A 12,462-nucleotide genomic window follows, 5' to 3' on the forward strand; every position below is an offset into this window, starting at 1 on the left:
GCTACTTTAAGTTCCATGGCAATCCATCCAACAGTTTGTGTGAGACAGTTCTCTAAAAACCATAAATGTTAACCTCATGGAGGCGCTAGAGGAAAAGTCAAAGGATCACCAAAGTCAGTAGGATTCATCCTCTGGGTACCATGGATGTCTGTACCAAATGTCATGGCTATTCTTCACATAGTTTTTCAGATATTTCAGTATGGATATTTCAAAGTGGTGCACCAACAGACCGACATTGCTGTTCCTAGAGCCAGTGTGGCAAAACATAAAATGAATAGACAAAAATCTACACGACTACTACATTAGTGTTTTGGTAATTCTAGCTCCTTGACTATACAGTAAATTACACAACAGCATAGTTTGCAAATGGTTGGCTGTAGTGTGAAGTATATGTCATTTGTAAATGGGCTCCTAAATCAGTGGTATGTTCCTTTTAAAGCGCTACAAGTGTTGCTGCCAGATAACAGCATGACATGGTGAGAATTACCCAGCTGTGGCATACTTTCTCTGCTCTCCAGGGTCACATCCAGTACACATTTCACAGCTAAACAGGTCTACAACAAGAGACTCTCACATTAACAACTCATGCTAAAAGGTAGCTTCAGCTACAGAACTAACAAGCAATCATGGCAGGTAAGCTGTAAACTAAATTAGACCCATACATTACTACCTTTGGATTTATTAACCTTGTAAATGTGCTTGTTTTATTAGACCAGATGTTACTGTTGGCTGTCGGTCTGTCCGTGGCTCTCCTGCTGCTGCTGTGTCTGACGGTTTACTATCTGTGGAGGAGGAAGAAGAAGGGTCGGAGTCAATACGAGGAGCTGCTCTCCACAGTGCCTTCAGTACCAGCATGCTCTGCCCAAGTGCTCCCGGTGTCTCAGGGCTCCTGCGCCACGTTAGTAAAAAAACATGCACACAGTCCTACATAGTGCTTTTCTCTTACTGTTTATTCATTCATTCTTTCAAAGGTATATTTATAAAGTTTTGTGGAACAGTACAAAAGTTATATTTGATCCCGTTGATCCCACTGAACTCTTTTTTTGTGCCTTTTTTATTAGATAGTGTACAGTAGAGAGCCAACAAGAATGAGATGAAAGGAGGTTTGAAATGCCAAAAAAGGTCCCCAGCTAGACGCAAACTGGAGATTTCGCAAATACATGGTCAACAACTTAAACCCCTAAACCACCCAACACATTACTGTTTCAAAAATACATAAACAATACTAATGGTTTTAAATCAGTTCTGGCTGACAGAGGCAAAGCAAACTTTTATATCACATTTCAGACTTTACATGAAGATTGAGGAGAAAAAAGGGGAAGAAGAAAGAAGAGAGAGCTGAGTTTCATCAGGTCAGATTATGTGATACATCTTGCTGGATTTCTTAAAGGCAAACGAATCCAGCAGTTGATTTTAAACAAAATGGACTGAAGCAATGACAAAAGTATGGGAAAATCCTCTGAAATATGTTGCTATTTCCAAGAAAAAGTCTCTTTCCTGAAGAACATCATCCATTACCGTACTTGGAAGCATCAAGGTTTAGGACTTGTAGTCTTGATTTTAAGAGAGCTATCACAATTAAGTTGATATTCAAAAAAGCTGCAAATAGCCTGTAGCCACAATTAATAACATTTGTCTCTGTCTGTGTGGAAGGCCCTGTGAGATCCCTTTTACCTTGCCTCCTCGCTTCACGGCACAAAACCATGGTGACTTAAAAAATGAGGAGGAGGAGATGAAGATGGAGGCCCGAAGGGACATACTGGCCCATCGTGGGTCACTCACAGTAAGGAGTAGGTCGTTACTGCCTTTATTTGACAGCATGTGTAGATGGTTATAGTCCCTTTGAGTAAAATTAAAGTAATTTACAACCTTAATTCAAGAAAAATACATGTGCTAACTAATGTGATCTACTTTCTATATTGTTGTTACTGTCTCCATCAGGATGGTACCCAGTGGGGACGGTGCTGGCCGGTCTCTACTCGGTTCCTCCTCTGAACGAGGTGGTGGCACCTCCTCCAGGCATGGCCACCCGTCTCTGCTTCTCTGTGGAGTACCGACACAGCTGCGAGCAGCTCATGGTCTCCTTGCTCCGCCTCGGCAACCTCCCTCCCCGTTGTCATGGCAACATCATGCTGGTTGAGCTCCGGCTTCTCCCTGACGACCGGCGGCCCCGCCAGGCCAAGGCCCGGGGCACGGGGCCCGACCCCGAGTTCTGCGACTGCTTAGTTTTCCAGGCGAGGACACTAAAAAAATGATGCAACCTTAGAGACAAAAGAACAATTTGTATCTCACATACTTCCTGTTTCCTTCCGCAGGTGTCAGGTGTGTGTGTGCCTCAGAGCACCCTGAGCGTGTGTGTGCTGAGTGTGGAGCAAGACGGCAAACGCCACGCGGTGGGCAGGGTACTGTTTCCTCTGGAGGGGGAGCTTGGTCAGGCCGGCAGGGTGCTCTGGAGGGACCTGGAGACAGAGGACGACACACAGGTACTAGTGGTGGAATGTAACTAAGAGCATTTCCTCAAGTACTGTACTTGAGTACACATTTGAGGTACTTGTACTTTACCTGAGTATTCCATTTTATGCAACATACTTTTACTCTGACAGCTTTATTTACTTTTCAGATTACAGTATGATGCATTGCTGTAGATTAAACTACCCAACAGTAAATAAAGGAGTTAAAATGAGCACAACCTTAAACATCTAGAGCAGTAAAATGCAACATATACATTAATGCATCAGGAATATTAATCCAGAATCATTGGATACATTAGTAAAACACTGACAGTGAACATTTTACTGCACAATGAGTACTTTTACTCTTACTTTAAATACATTATGTTTATGATAGTTTTGGTTTAAAGGTCTTATGACATGCTGCTTTTTGGATACTTTTATATAGGCCTTAGTGGTCCCCTAATACTGTATCTGAAGTCTCTTTCCCGAAATTCAGCCTTGGTGCAGAATTACAGCCACTAGAGACAGTCCCACAATGAGCTTTCCTTAGTATGTGTCATTTCTGTGTCTGTAGCTTTAAATACTATTGAGGAGAAGAGATGAGGGGGCAAGGTGGAGGGTGGGGGTGTGACCTTGACTAACTGCCATGCTTCGCTTGTTTTCAAGCCATGATGTCTCTCTCTCATGGGCGGGCCAAATTCTTTGGGCGGGCAAAGCAGCTCACATTAATGTTAAAAAACCTCATGAAGTGAAATGGTCATGACATGGGACCTTTAACAAGGTTTTGAATGCAGGACTTGAAGTGGATTATTTTTACAGTGCAGTATTGTTACATTAACAGAAGTAAAGGATCTAAATACTTCTTTCACCATTGACAGGTGCAAACAGTAACACCGTGGGACGTCTGCATGTGCACAAAATTGGCCATGAAAGCTCATAATCATTGTAATCTCTTTCAGTGTTCAGAGCTGGGTGATGTGCAGATATCGCTCATGTACAGTCCGTGTCTGCAGCGCCTCTCTGTGGTTGTTCTGAGGGCTCGCGGCCTACAGCTGCTCACAGACGCAGGTAAGTCTTTCAGGTAAACAGTGGATTTGTGGATGTGTGTCCATGTAAGCATTGTTCTTCTGACGTCTTCACAGGAATGAAAATACGAGGCAAGTCTACCTACGTCTGAAGCATTAGTAATACAGCATATGTGTGTTTCCCAGGTGTGTGCGTACAGGTGAGCTTACAGATACACACTCAGGTGGTGAAGATTAAACGCAGCTTTGTGGCGAAATGTGAAAACGACCCCTATTTCGACCACAGGATGACGTTTAAACTGCGCTCGCAGCACCTGGACGAGGCCTGTCTGAGATTTGAGCTGCAGCAGCCAAACGACGTCCGCTCAGGTGAAAAGGTCAACTTAATGTGCATGTTATCTTATGTCCTGCTAACATGAACTTCAGTATTAGATCAGCTGTGTACTCACCTTGGCTCAGCTCTGTCTTTATTGTTCTCCCAGAGCCTCCGGCCCTGCTAGGAGTGCTGGTGTTGGGTCCCTTCATGTATGCTAGGGGCCCGCAGCTGCAGCACTGGATGGACATGGTTAACACGCCACAAGAGCCGGTCGAACTGTGGCACGGACTGGGCCGGGCCACTTAACACACAAATCACACACACACACACACACACACACACACACACACACACACACACACACACACACACACACACACACACACACACACACACACACACACACACACACACACACACACACACACAATGAATATATACACAGTGTTTGACATAATAAAATCAACATTTGCAATAAAGGAACTGAATCAGGAATTTGTGGATTATACAAACAGGAACAACAATAACAATAACTTCAATGATTTATCCAAATTCAGAATCCTTGTAACACACAGGAAACCAGAACCTTGTTTTGAAGGGGCAGAAATATCAGATACACAGTCCTCGGAAGCACCTTTAGGCCATAGCTTAGAACTAGATCCTTGACTAATAATCACCCTCACCTGAATCATATGTGAACTTTTTATAGCTCAGAACTTCTTTCTTATTCCCTAATAGCATAAAATAAGGTGACAGAGTGAGATTATCTAGTGTCGATGGATACCTATAACACATCCTACATCCTTTGGATTCATAGTTGTTAAAACTAAATCAAAGGTATATTTATATGTTTAAACAGCAATAAATAATATAGTAGATTGGGCAGGAAACTTGGAATGGCCATGGGGAAAAAAATTAATACAATTGGTTATAAGAAAACAAATGCAGACAGTAAAAGCAAGGTTAAATTTGATGGACACTACATAGTTACAGCTTTTGGAGCTGGGAGAAGCATATTTTATATAACATATATTCTTTATTTATACTTTTTTTCATGTATATGTGTCTATGATTAATGGTGGAATGTAACTAAGTACATTTACTCAAGTACTGTACTTAATTACAATTTTGAGGTACTTGTATTTTACTTTAGTATTTCCATTTTCTGCCACTTTATACTACTCCACAACATTTCAGAGGGAAATATTATCCCCAGCTTTACCAGCTCAGCTGCCACATTAAAGTGGTATTAATCTAGCAATAATCATAATCCAATAATATAATATATATTATTCTGAAAGGGCCATTGTGCATAATGATTACTTTTACTTTTCGTACTTTAAATACATTTTCATACTAATATTTTAACTTGACTAAGATTTTGAATGTATCAGTATCATAATCAGAAAAAGATTTGTTGCCAGCTAAGTAGCATTTATTAAGAATTTGCTTTGGTTGATTTTGTATACATAAAAACATATTTAAACATGAATATTAAACAAACAAACAATACAGAGACAAAGAACACATTCATATAACCAGGGTTCAAAATTAGCACCATCTTACCAAATGCTGGTAAAATATGCAACTGGCTGGTAGATTTGATTCACTCACCAGCCAAAAAAAACAATGATAATCTATTGAGTGGCTGGTGAAATTTGAACATTCACTAGCCATTTGGCTGGAGGATGAAAAAGTTAATTTTGAACCCTGCATATAACAAATTTATATAACATTAAGACAAAGAAAACAACGACTTTCACTTGTAATGGTGTATTTTCTTATACTGTGCTATAACTATTTTGTATTTATTTGAGTAAAAGATCTAAATACTTCCACATCTCTGATTTTCAATTAATCACGGTATAATATCTGACCTGACCTCACAGGCTCTTCAGTGCTCTCTGATGTTGTCCAGCAGGTGGCGCCCACCGCCTGTACATCACTGAGCGCAGCCGCAGTTTGAACCACCGAGAGACAAAGCGGAAGTGGAGTTGAACTCGAAATGGACGTGAAGCTGATTTAACATTATTATTATTATTAGCCATATCGGTGGTTTGTGTCTGGTTTTAACACCATGAAGATAAATGAGAACACTTTACTGGAGGGACACAACGCCGTGTTGGTTCCTTACAATGCAGAGCACGTGCCCAGGTAACACCAACGGCCGTTAGGCACGAGAGCATCTCTGTCTGTTAATATCGATTCATTCAGTTTGTCTCTTCATTTCTCCTTTACGCTTATTCCTTTCATTTGTCCATCTGCTCGTGTCTTCTTGTTAGCAGAGTGAGTTTTTATTATGTCTTCATGTTTACATTTGGCTGATCTGGTTACTAAATATAGTGTTAAATGAATTTTAATTTATATTTGGAAAAAATATTAAATGGCTTATTACAGACCTTGTAGGCCTACTAAGAAATCGCCCCGTTAAAAAAAAAAAAAAAGGTTTTCACAAGATCATCAGAACATGACGATTTGTTGTGGTGTAATAATCATCAGAGAAATATTTTTCTGTGATTTAGACACCACCTTCAGTCCTTTCCGTGTCTTTTATATCAGGTATCATGAGTGGATGAAGTCTCCTGACCTGCAGCAGCTGACTGCTTCAGAGCCACTGACCCTGGAACAGGAGTACGACATGCAGAAGAGCTGGAGGGAAGATGATGACAGTAATGTGCACTCAAATAACACTTTCAGTTCTTATAAATGCTCTAAAGAGTTGTCTTAATAGCTGCAGATCAGCCAAGATATGTCAACAGAAATCCTGTATCACCTCTCAAGGTTTAAAGGAGTTATTCCAAAAAACATACTGTATATCCTCAATAGGGGTGTTGAAATTAATCATTACATTGATGCATCGCGATGCAGACCTGGATGATTCTCCAGAGATGCAGTGACAGACCATAATCGATTATTGCCTAATGATGTTACTTCTTGATTTTCCACTCGCTGCCTTTTTTTTTTTTTTTGCCTTTTGGTCTGATGTCTGCTGTGTTCAGACTCCACAACATTCAGGAAGTGGTTTTAAAGGGCAGATACAATAAAAAGGGGAGTTCATATATATATATATATATGACCGCTTGAATTTGTTGATGAAAACCATGTGTAGCAATATATAATAATGTGGAGGTGACGCATCGTGATGCATTGGGATATCAATTTCTAATCCTTGACAGGATCATCGTAATCGACTTGTGACACCAGTGAAGATTCACACCCCTAATCATCTTTATAACATATTTCAACCTTTTACATTTATGGAAAAGCTGTTTCATTATTATTTTTCTTTAAATTTTGTCTTTCCAGAGTGCACGTTCATCATCTTGGACAAGCAGCGGTGGGCGGACACCAGTGTAGAAGAGGAGCAATGTATGGTGGGAGATGTCAACATCTTCCTGACTGACCCCACAGACCCATCCCTGGCTGAGTTGGAGGTCATGATAGCAGGTGACGCCCATGTGTTATCCAAAAGAAAAGGCTTATCAAACATATACAATCTACCTGTGTTTTGTTTTTTACATGCTACTCATTTCCTGCATTTATCTTTCTATTATGACACTACAGTAGTTGTATTTTTTCATTCCCTGATACTTATGAAGTTTGTTGTTTTTACAGAGCCCAGTCACAGAGGCAAGGGCATCGGGAAAGAGGTGACACGCATGATGATGAGCTACGGTGAGCAGCTCATAAGTTCTGTCTTTATTTATTTATTTATTTATTTTTAAAGATTATTTTAGGCCTTTATTTCTATAGGACATCTTAGACTTGAGAGGGGGGGAACAACATGCAGCAAAAGGCCGCAGGTCGGAGTCGAACCCGCGGCCGCTGCATTGAGGAGTATAGCTCTATATGGGCGACCCCTTGTCAGGTTCCAGACCTTTTGAATTGCTGCCCAATTTTCTATTTGGTCACTTGCTACTGACTTGGTTAGGGCAAAACAACATCTTCTCAAACAGTAACGGTGTTTGTATAAAATAATGAGACTGCAGGGCCGAGAGCAATGACAGCAAATACATTTTTCATAATCATTTGAAATATTATATTGTCAAATACAAATTATACACACAGTGGCTTTGACTTAATTTCAGGTGGGAAAATATTTCTTTTTTCTTCTGGGTTTTAAATCACGTATGGCAGAGAGCTGCTGCAATGTCCTATAATTTATCATTATGTTTCACTTCAGACTACAGCCAGCACAGGGGAGTAAACTGGTTACCGTTTGTGAATAATAGTATGTAAATGGTGGTAATCTTGTCTTCCACCAGGAGTCACCAAACTCGGGGTCAAAAAGTTTGAAGTGAAAATTGGGCTGGACAACCAGGTCAGCGTCGCCATGTTCAAGAAACTCCACTTCCAGGAGGTAATAAGGTCACGATCTCACCGTGTGAAAAGGCCCCAGAATGTGAACGTTTTGTAAGTGAATCTAACCGTGGGCCTCGCGTCGGTTGCAGGTGTCTGTATGTAAGGTGTTCAAAGAGGTGACCCTCGAGATGATGGTGGACGAGCCCGTGCGGGCGAGGCTGCTGGATGACACCGCCGACATGAAGGAGAGAGACTACAGACAGACCTGCAGCAACAGACAGGACCTGGTGTCACAGTGAAGGGCTGAGCTGCACTCGCACGTCCGAAAGACTTCCAGCAGAGAGATCATTCTGCACACAGCTGAGGGGAAGCTGAGCTGAAATCTAGCGTGTGCTTTTAACTTTTTAGACATTTACCCACATCTGGAGAGGTGGGAAGTACAGTACAGGCCAAAAGTTTGGACACACCTTCTCATTCAATGTGTTTCTTTATTTTCATGACTATTTACATTGTAGATTCTCACTGAAGGCATCAAAACTATGAATGAACACATATGGAATTATGTACCTAACAAAAAAGTGTGAAATAACTGAAAACATGTCTTATATTTTAGATTCCTCAAGTAGCCACCCTTTGCTTTTTTTGATAACTCTGTAAACCCTTGGTGTTCTCTCAATGAGGTTCATGAGGTAGTCACCTGAAATGGTTTTCACTTCACAGGTGTGCTTTGTCAGGGTTAATTAGTGGAATTTTTTCCCTTATTAATAAAAAAGCAAAGGGTGGCTACTTGAGGAATCTAAAATATAAGACATGTTTTCAGTTATTTCACACTTTTTTGTTAAGTACATAATTCCATATGTGTTCATTCATAGTTTTGATGCCTTCAGTGAGAATCTACAATGTAAATAGTCATGAAAATAAAAAAAGGAAACGCATTGAATGAGGTGTGTCCAAACTTTTGGCCTGTACTGTACATTTATTCAAGTAAAGTTTTGAGGTACTGGTTCTTTGTGTCAGTATTTCTACTTTTCCACCACTACATTTCAGAAGGAAATATTTTACTTTTCACGTTTAATATGTTTATCTGACAGCTGGAGTTACACTGTATGGCCAAAAGTTGCTGTCAATCTGCTGCTATAACAGCCTCCACTCTTCTGGGAAAGCTTCCCACAAGATTTCTCATTCAGCCACAAGAGCATTAAGGTTGCTCTTGAGGTTGGGCATTGATATGTTGGGTGATAGAGCCTGTTCATCCCAAAGGTGTTGGATGGGAATTAGTCAGGGGTCGTTTTTTTTTATTTATTTTTTTTATTTTCATGTGCCTGACTATGTGTATATGGGCATTATCATGTTGAAACAGGAAAGGCTGTTCCTCTAAAGTTGAAAGCACACTATTAGCTGAAATATTATTGTATAGTGTAGCATTTAGATTCCCCTTAATTAAACTAAAGGGCCTAACCCAAACTATAAAAACAACCCCTGTCTACTGTTGGCCATATAGTGTATATTACAGATTCAGATTTTACCTTCAACAAGAGATGAATGTCTGTCTCATATTTTAAATCTTGTATCTCCATTATTGAAAGTGTTCAGGAACCCTGAAAACAGCCTTTTCTTCCTTTCATCCCTCCTTTTTCTTTGGAGACATGGAATTCATCAGTACACTTATTGCTAACACTTCTTAACTTAAAGAGTAAAAAATCTCCCTGTAAAACTTCTACCTGTGGAGTATTTTTCAGTTTCTGTGTCGCAACTTCTTCTGAATGCGTCTTTCAACTGTACAGATTAAACAAACAAGATATAGCGTGTGTTAATTATTGAGCTTTAGTTGTGCTGGTAGGTGGATTTTGTTACCTTCTAACAGAGCCCGACTAGCTGTTTGCCCCTGTTTCCAGTCTTTATCCTAAGCTAAGCTAACCAGCTGCTGGCTGAGGCATCATATTTGGGGTACAGACATGAGAGTGGTATCGATCTGCTCATCTAACTCTCTGAAAGAAAGTGAAAAGCTGCTTTTGTGCTTTTCCCCGAACTAGTCAACAATATTTCCTGCAAATTGAGAAGTAAGACAAAATTATCTTCCACTTCCGCTAAAAGCCCACAAACAACAACCATTTTAATGGCCTACGGTTCCTTTTAATATCCAGACTAACTGCTTTTCCCTGAAGCATTTGTTGCTGAAAAAGAGAAATTAAGGATAAAAACATCATGTGGTTTTTAATGTTTTTTTTCTAGTGGAAGTGGTTAATTCTATTCGGGTTGGCAGCATCTAAGTGAATCCTCATCAATTGAAAACCCAAAACCTCATGATCCATTTTGGGTAAACCATTTTAAGATCCTAATTTCACAGGGCCCACAGGTGCAAGTTTTGTAGTGATGTTATCCGTGAACCATCTGCTTCGAGGCATGTATCGAAGAAATGATCCAATTTGGAATGAAGCTTTGTATCGGAGCTTGATTCGTTTTGAGATAATCACGTGACCAATTACGCCCGAAGCTTCATTTCACACACACCCGCGTGACTGCTTCGAAGTTGAATTCAAAGCTTTAAAAATAGTGCGACACAGGGCGCATATTTGTGGGTTGTTGCAGTAGGAGAGTTAGTGAATATAGAGAGATTATTATAGCCAGTAGAGAGTTCATAGAAAGTTTATAGCGAGTAGAGAGTTTATTGTAGGTAAGAAAAGAAACAGTGGAACAGTGGAAAGAATTCTGCCCTGGAACAGTGGAAAAACATTCATCTTCAACTCAAAGACATCCATGGCTAATATCTGTGAAACAGTTTGTGACGCAATGCTATCCTTAACTTCCACCACCAGATGTCCTCATAGAGTTCTGAAGCTTCGAGTATTGAACCTTTTTTCGATACAATTGGATTGAAAGCTTCACTGGTTCAGAAAGCTTCAGTTCGCCATCATTAATGTTTTGTAGCAGCATTACATACATAAAACAGAACTGTAAAATTTAAACAAAATAGAGGCAAAAGGCAAGTTTGGGCCTCTTTACATTTGGTCAAATCTAACTTCTGACTTTGTGTTTGTAAAATTCAAACAGTTGATTTTCAGAAGAGACCAGGATCATGACTTAGATCAAAATGGTTCAGGAACATCCCATTTAACTTAAAGAGAGTATTTTTGTGCACCAAAAACAGGGTGCTTTTTAGGGGGTTAAAAATGTTTTCTTTCAAATTTGAGTGCAGAATAAATCATGTAGGAAAGAGTAGCATTTCCTGGTGCACAACCAGTAACCACTGATGCCTAATTGGTTGTGAAACACATCTCTTGTACATTACAAGTTTGTCTCATGTTCCTCCTAATTGCCCCATTAGTCTGCTGCATTTCTTAGAATTGTCTTTTGAACCGAAGGCTGGTTAAGATCGAATGGCAACTGCAGGAGCTTTATTGAACGCCTTTGTGACCCCAAATGTAAAGTGGAAGCATATAATTCTGATTTGTATCCTCTCAAACCTCAGTGTGCTATTTCCTCCTATTCCAGTCATGTAATTTCAATGTTTTGACATCAAAAGAGATATTTATTTGAGGCATGTAGTTTTAAAGGTTCAATTTCTTTAACAGTTAGACTTCCCTCTACTGAGTGGACATAGACACATTAAAGGAGTTTCATCAGGCTAATGGCGACAGTGGTTACTTGCTGTCAGACTGCTATCTCTATATTCCTCATATGAGCTCATTCACATTAAGTAAGTAAGTACAATTTATTTGTATAGCACCTTTCACAGATAAAAATCACAAAGTGCTTCACAATTAAATGTGATACAACACGACAAATTAAAATACAAGAATATTTAAATACAAATAGAAAACAAAACAAACAACCATAAAACCCCCTGAATGTTTAAGGTATTGACTGTGGAAGTTAATATGAAGTTAAATGGATATTATCCATCATGCAAACATATTTTATACAGTGCTTTACTTATTCCTTTTTTTAAATTAATATGACAAATGTATCTGTGTCAGTTTGTGTCAGCATTGTTTCAAAAGAGCCGAAAATAATACTTTTTGCCACCTCCAAAATGTAACCATTTCATCTTCCAAACATAATTGGCGTTTAAATTTCTTGGAAATTGCAGTTGATGAAACCACGAGGTCCATGAAATAGATATGATCATCATCAAGACATCCTTTAGAATGCAGATACACAATGAAATTTGAACATCTACAGTTCTGTGACAACTGATGATCAAAAGCTCCAGAGTAGCTACTAATGGTTCTTTGTGGTGACATTTTCATTAACTATAAGTCAATATTTTGCTGTCATAAAGGTATTGTAGGTAGGACTTAGCCAAAGAATTTGAACATCAACAACTTCTCAGTCCCTCCCGCCCTTTCTGCTAAAGCCCAAACGG

At 39.6% G+C, this 12,462-nt stretch overlaps 2 protein-coding genes across 2 annotated transcripts; both read left to right on the forward strand.

Annotated features, from left to right (window-relative positions):
* Positions 1-432: 432 nt before the first annotated feature.
* Positions 433-5,379, forward strand: syt15 (synaptotagmin XV). Its single transcript, XM_039788377.1, has 8 exons — positions 433-595; positions 712-898; positions 1,654-1,790; positions 1,942-2,234; positions 2,316-2,483; positions 3,413-3,521; positions 3,665-3,847; positions 3,961-5,379. The coding sequence occupies exons 1-8, from the start codon at positions 586-588 to the stop codon at positions 4,098-4,100; spliced, it is 1,227 nt and encodes a 408-aa protein (XP_039644311.1). The 5' UTR covers positions 433-585; the 3' UTR covers positions 4,101-5,379.
* A 353-nt stretch (positions 5,380-5,732) lies between these two features.
* nat9 (N-acetyltransferase 9 (GCN5-related, putative)) lies at positions 5,733-8,637 on the forward strand. The gene is made up of 6 exons (XM_039788381.1): positions 5,733-5,948; positions 6,354-6,463; positions 7,101-7,241; positions 7,410-7,469; positions 8,060-8,154; positions 8,246-8,637. The coding sequence occupies exons 1-6, from the start codon at positions 5,872-5,874 to the stop codon at positions 8,393-8,395; spliced, it is 633 nt and encodes a 210-aa protein (XP_039644315.1). The 5' UTR covers positions 5,733-5,871; the 3' UTR covers positions 8,396-8,637.
* Positions 8,638-12,462: the final 3,825 nt, after the last annotated feature.

Source organism: Perca fluviatilis, chromosome 21, assembly GCF_010015445.1.
Source record: "Perca fluviatilis chromosome 21, GENO_Pfluv_1.0, whole genome shotgun sequence".
In the NCBI taxonomy this organism is placed as follows: domain Eukaryota; kingdom Metazoa; phylum Chordata; class Actinopteri; order Perciformes; family Percidae; genus Perca; species Perca fluviatilis.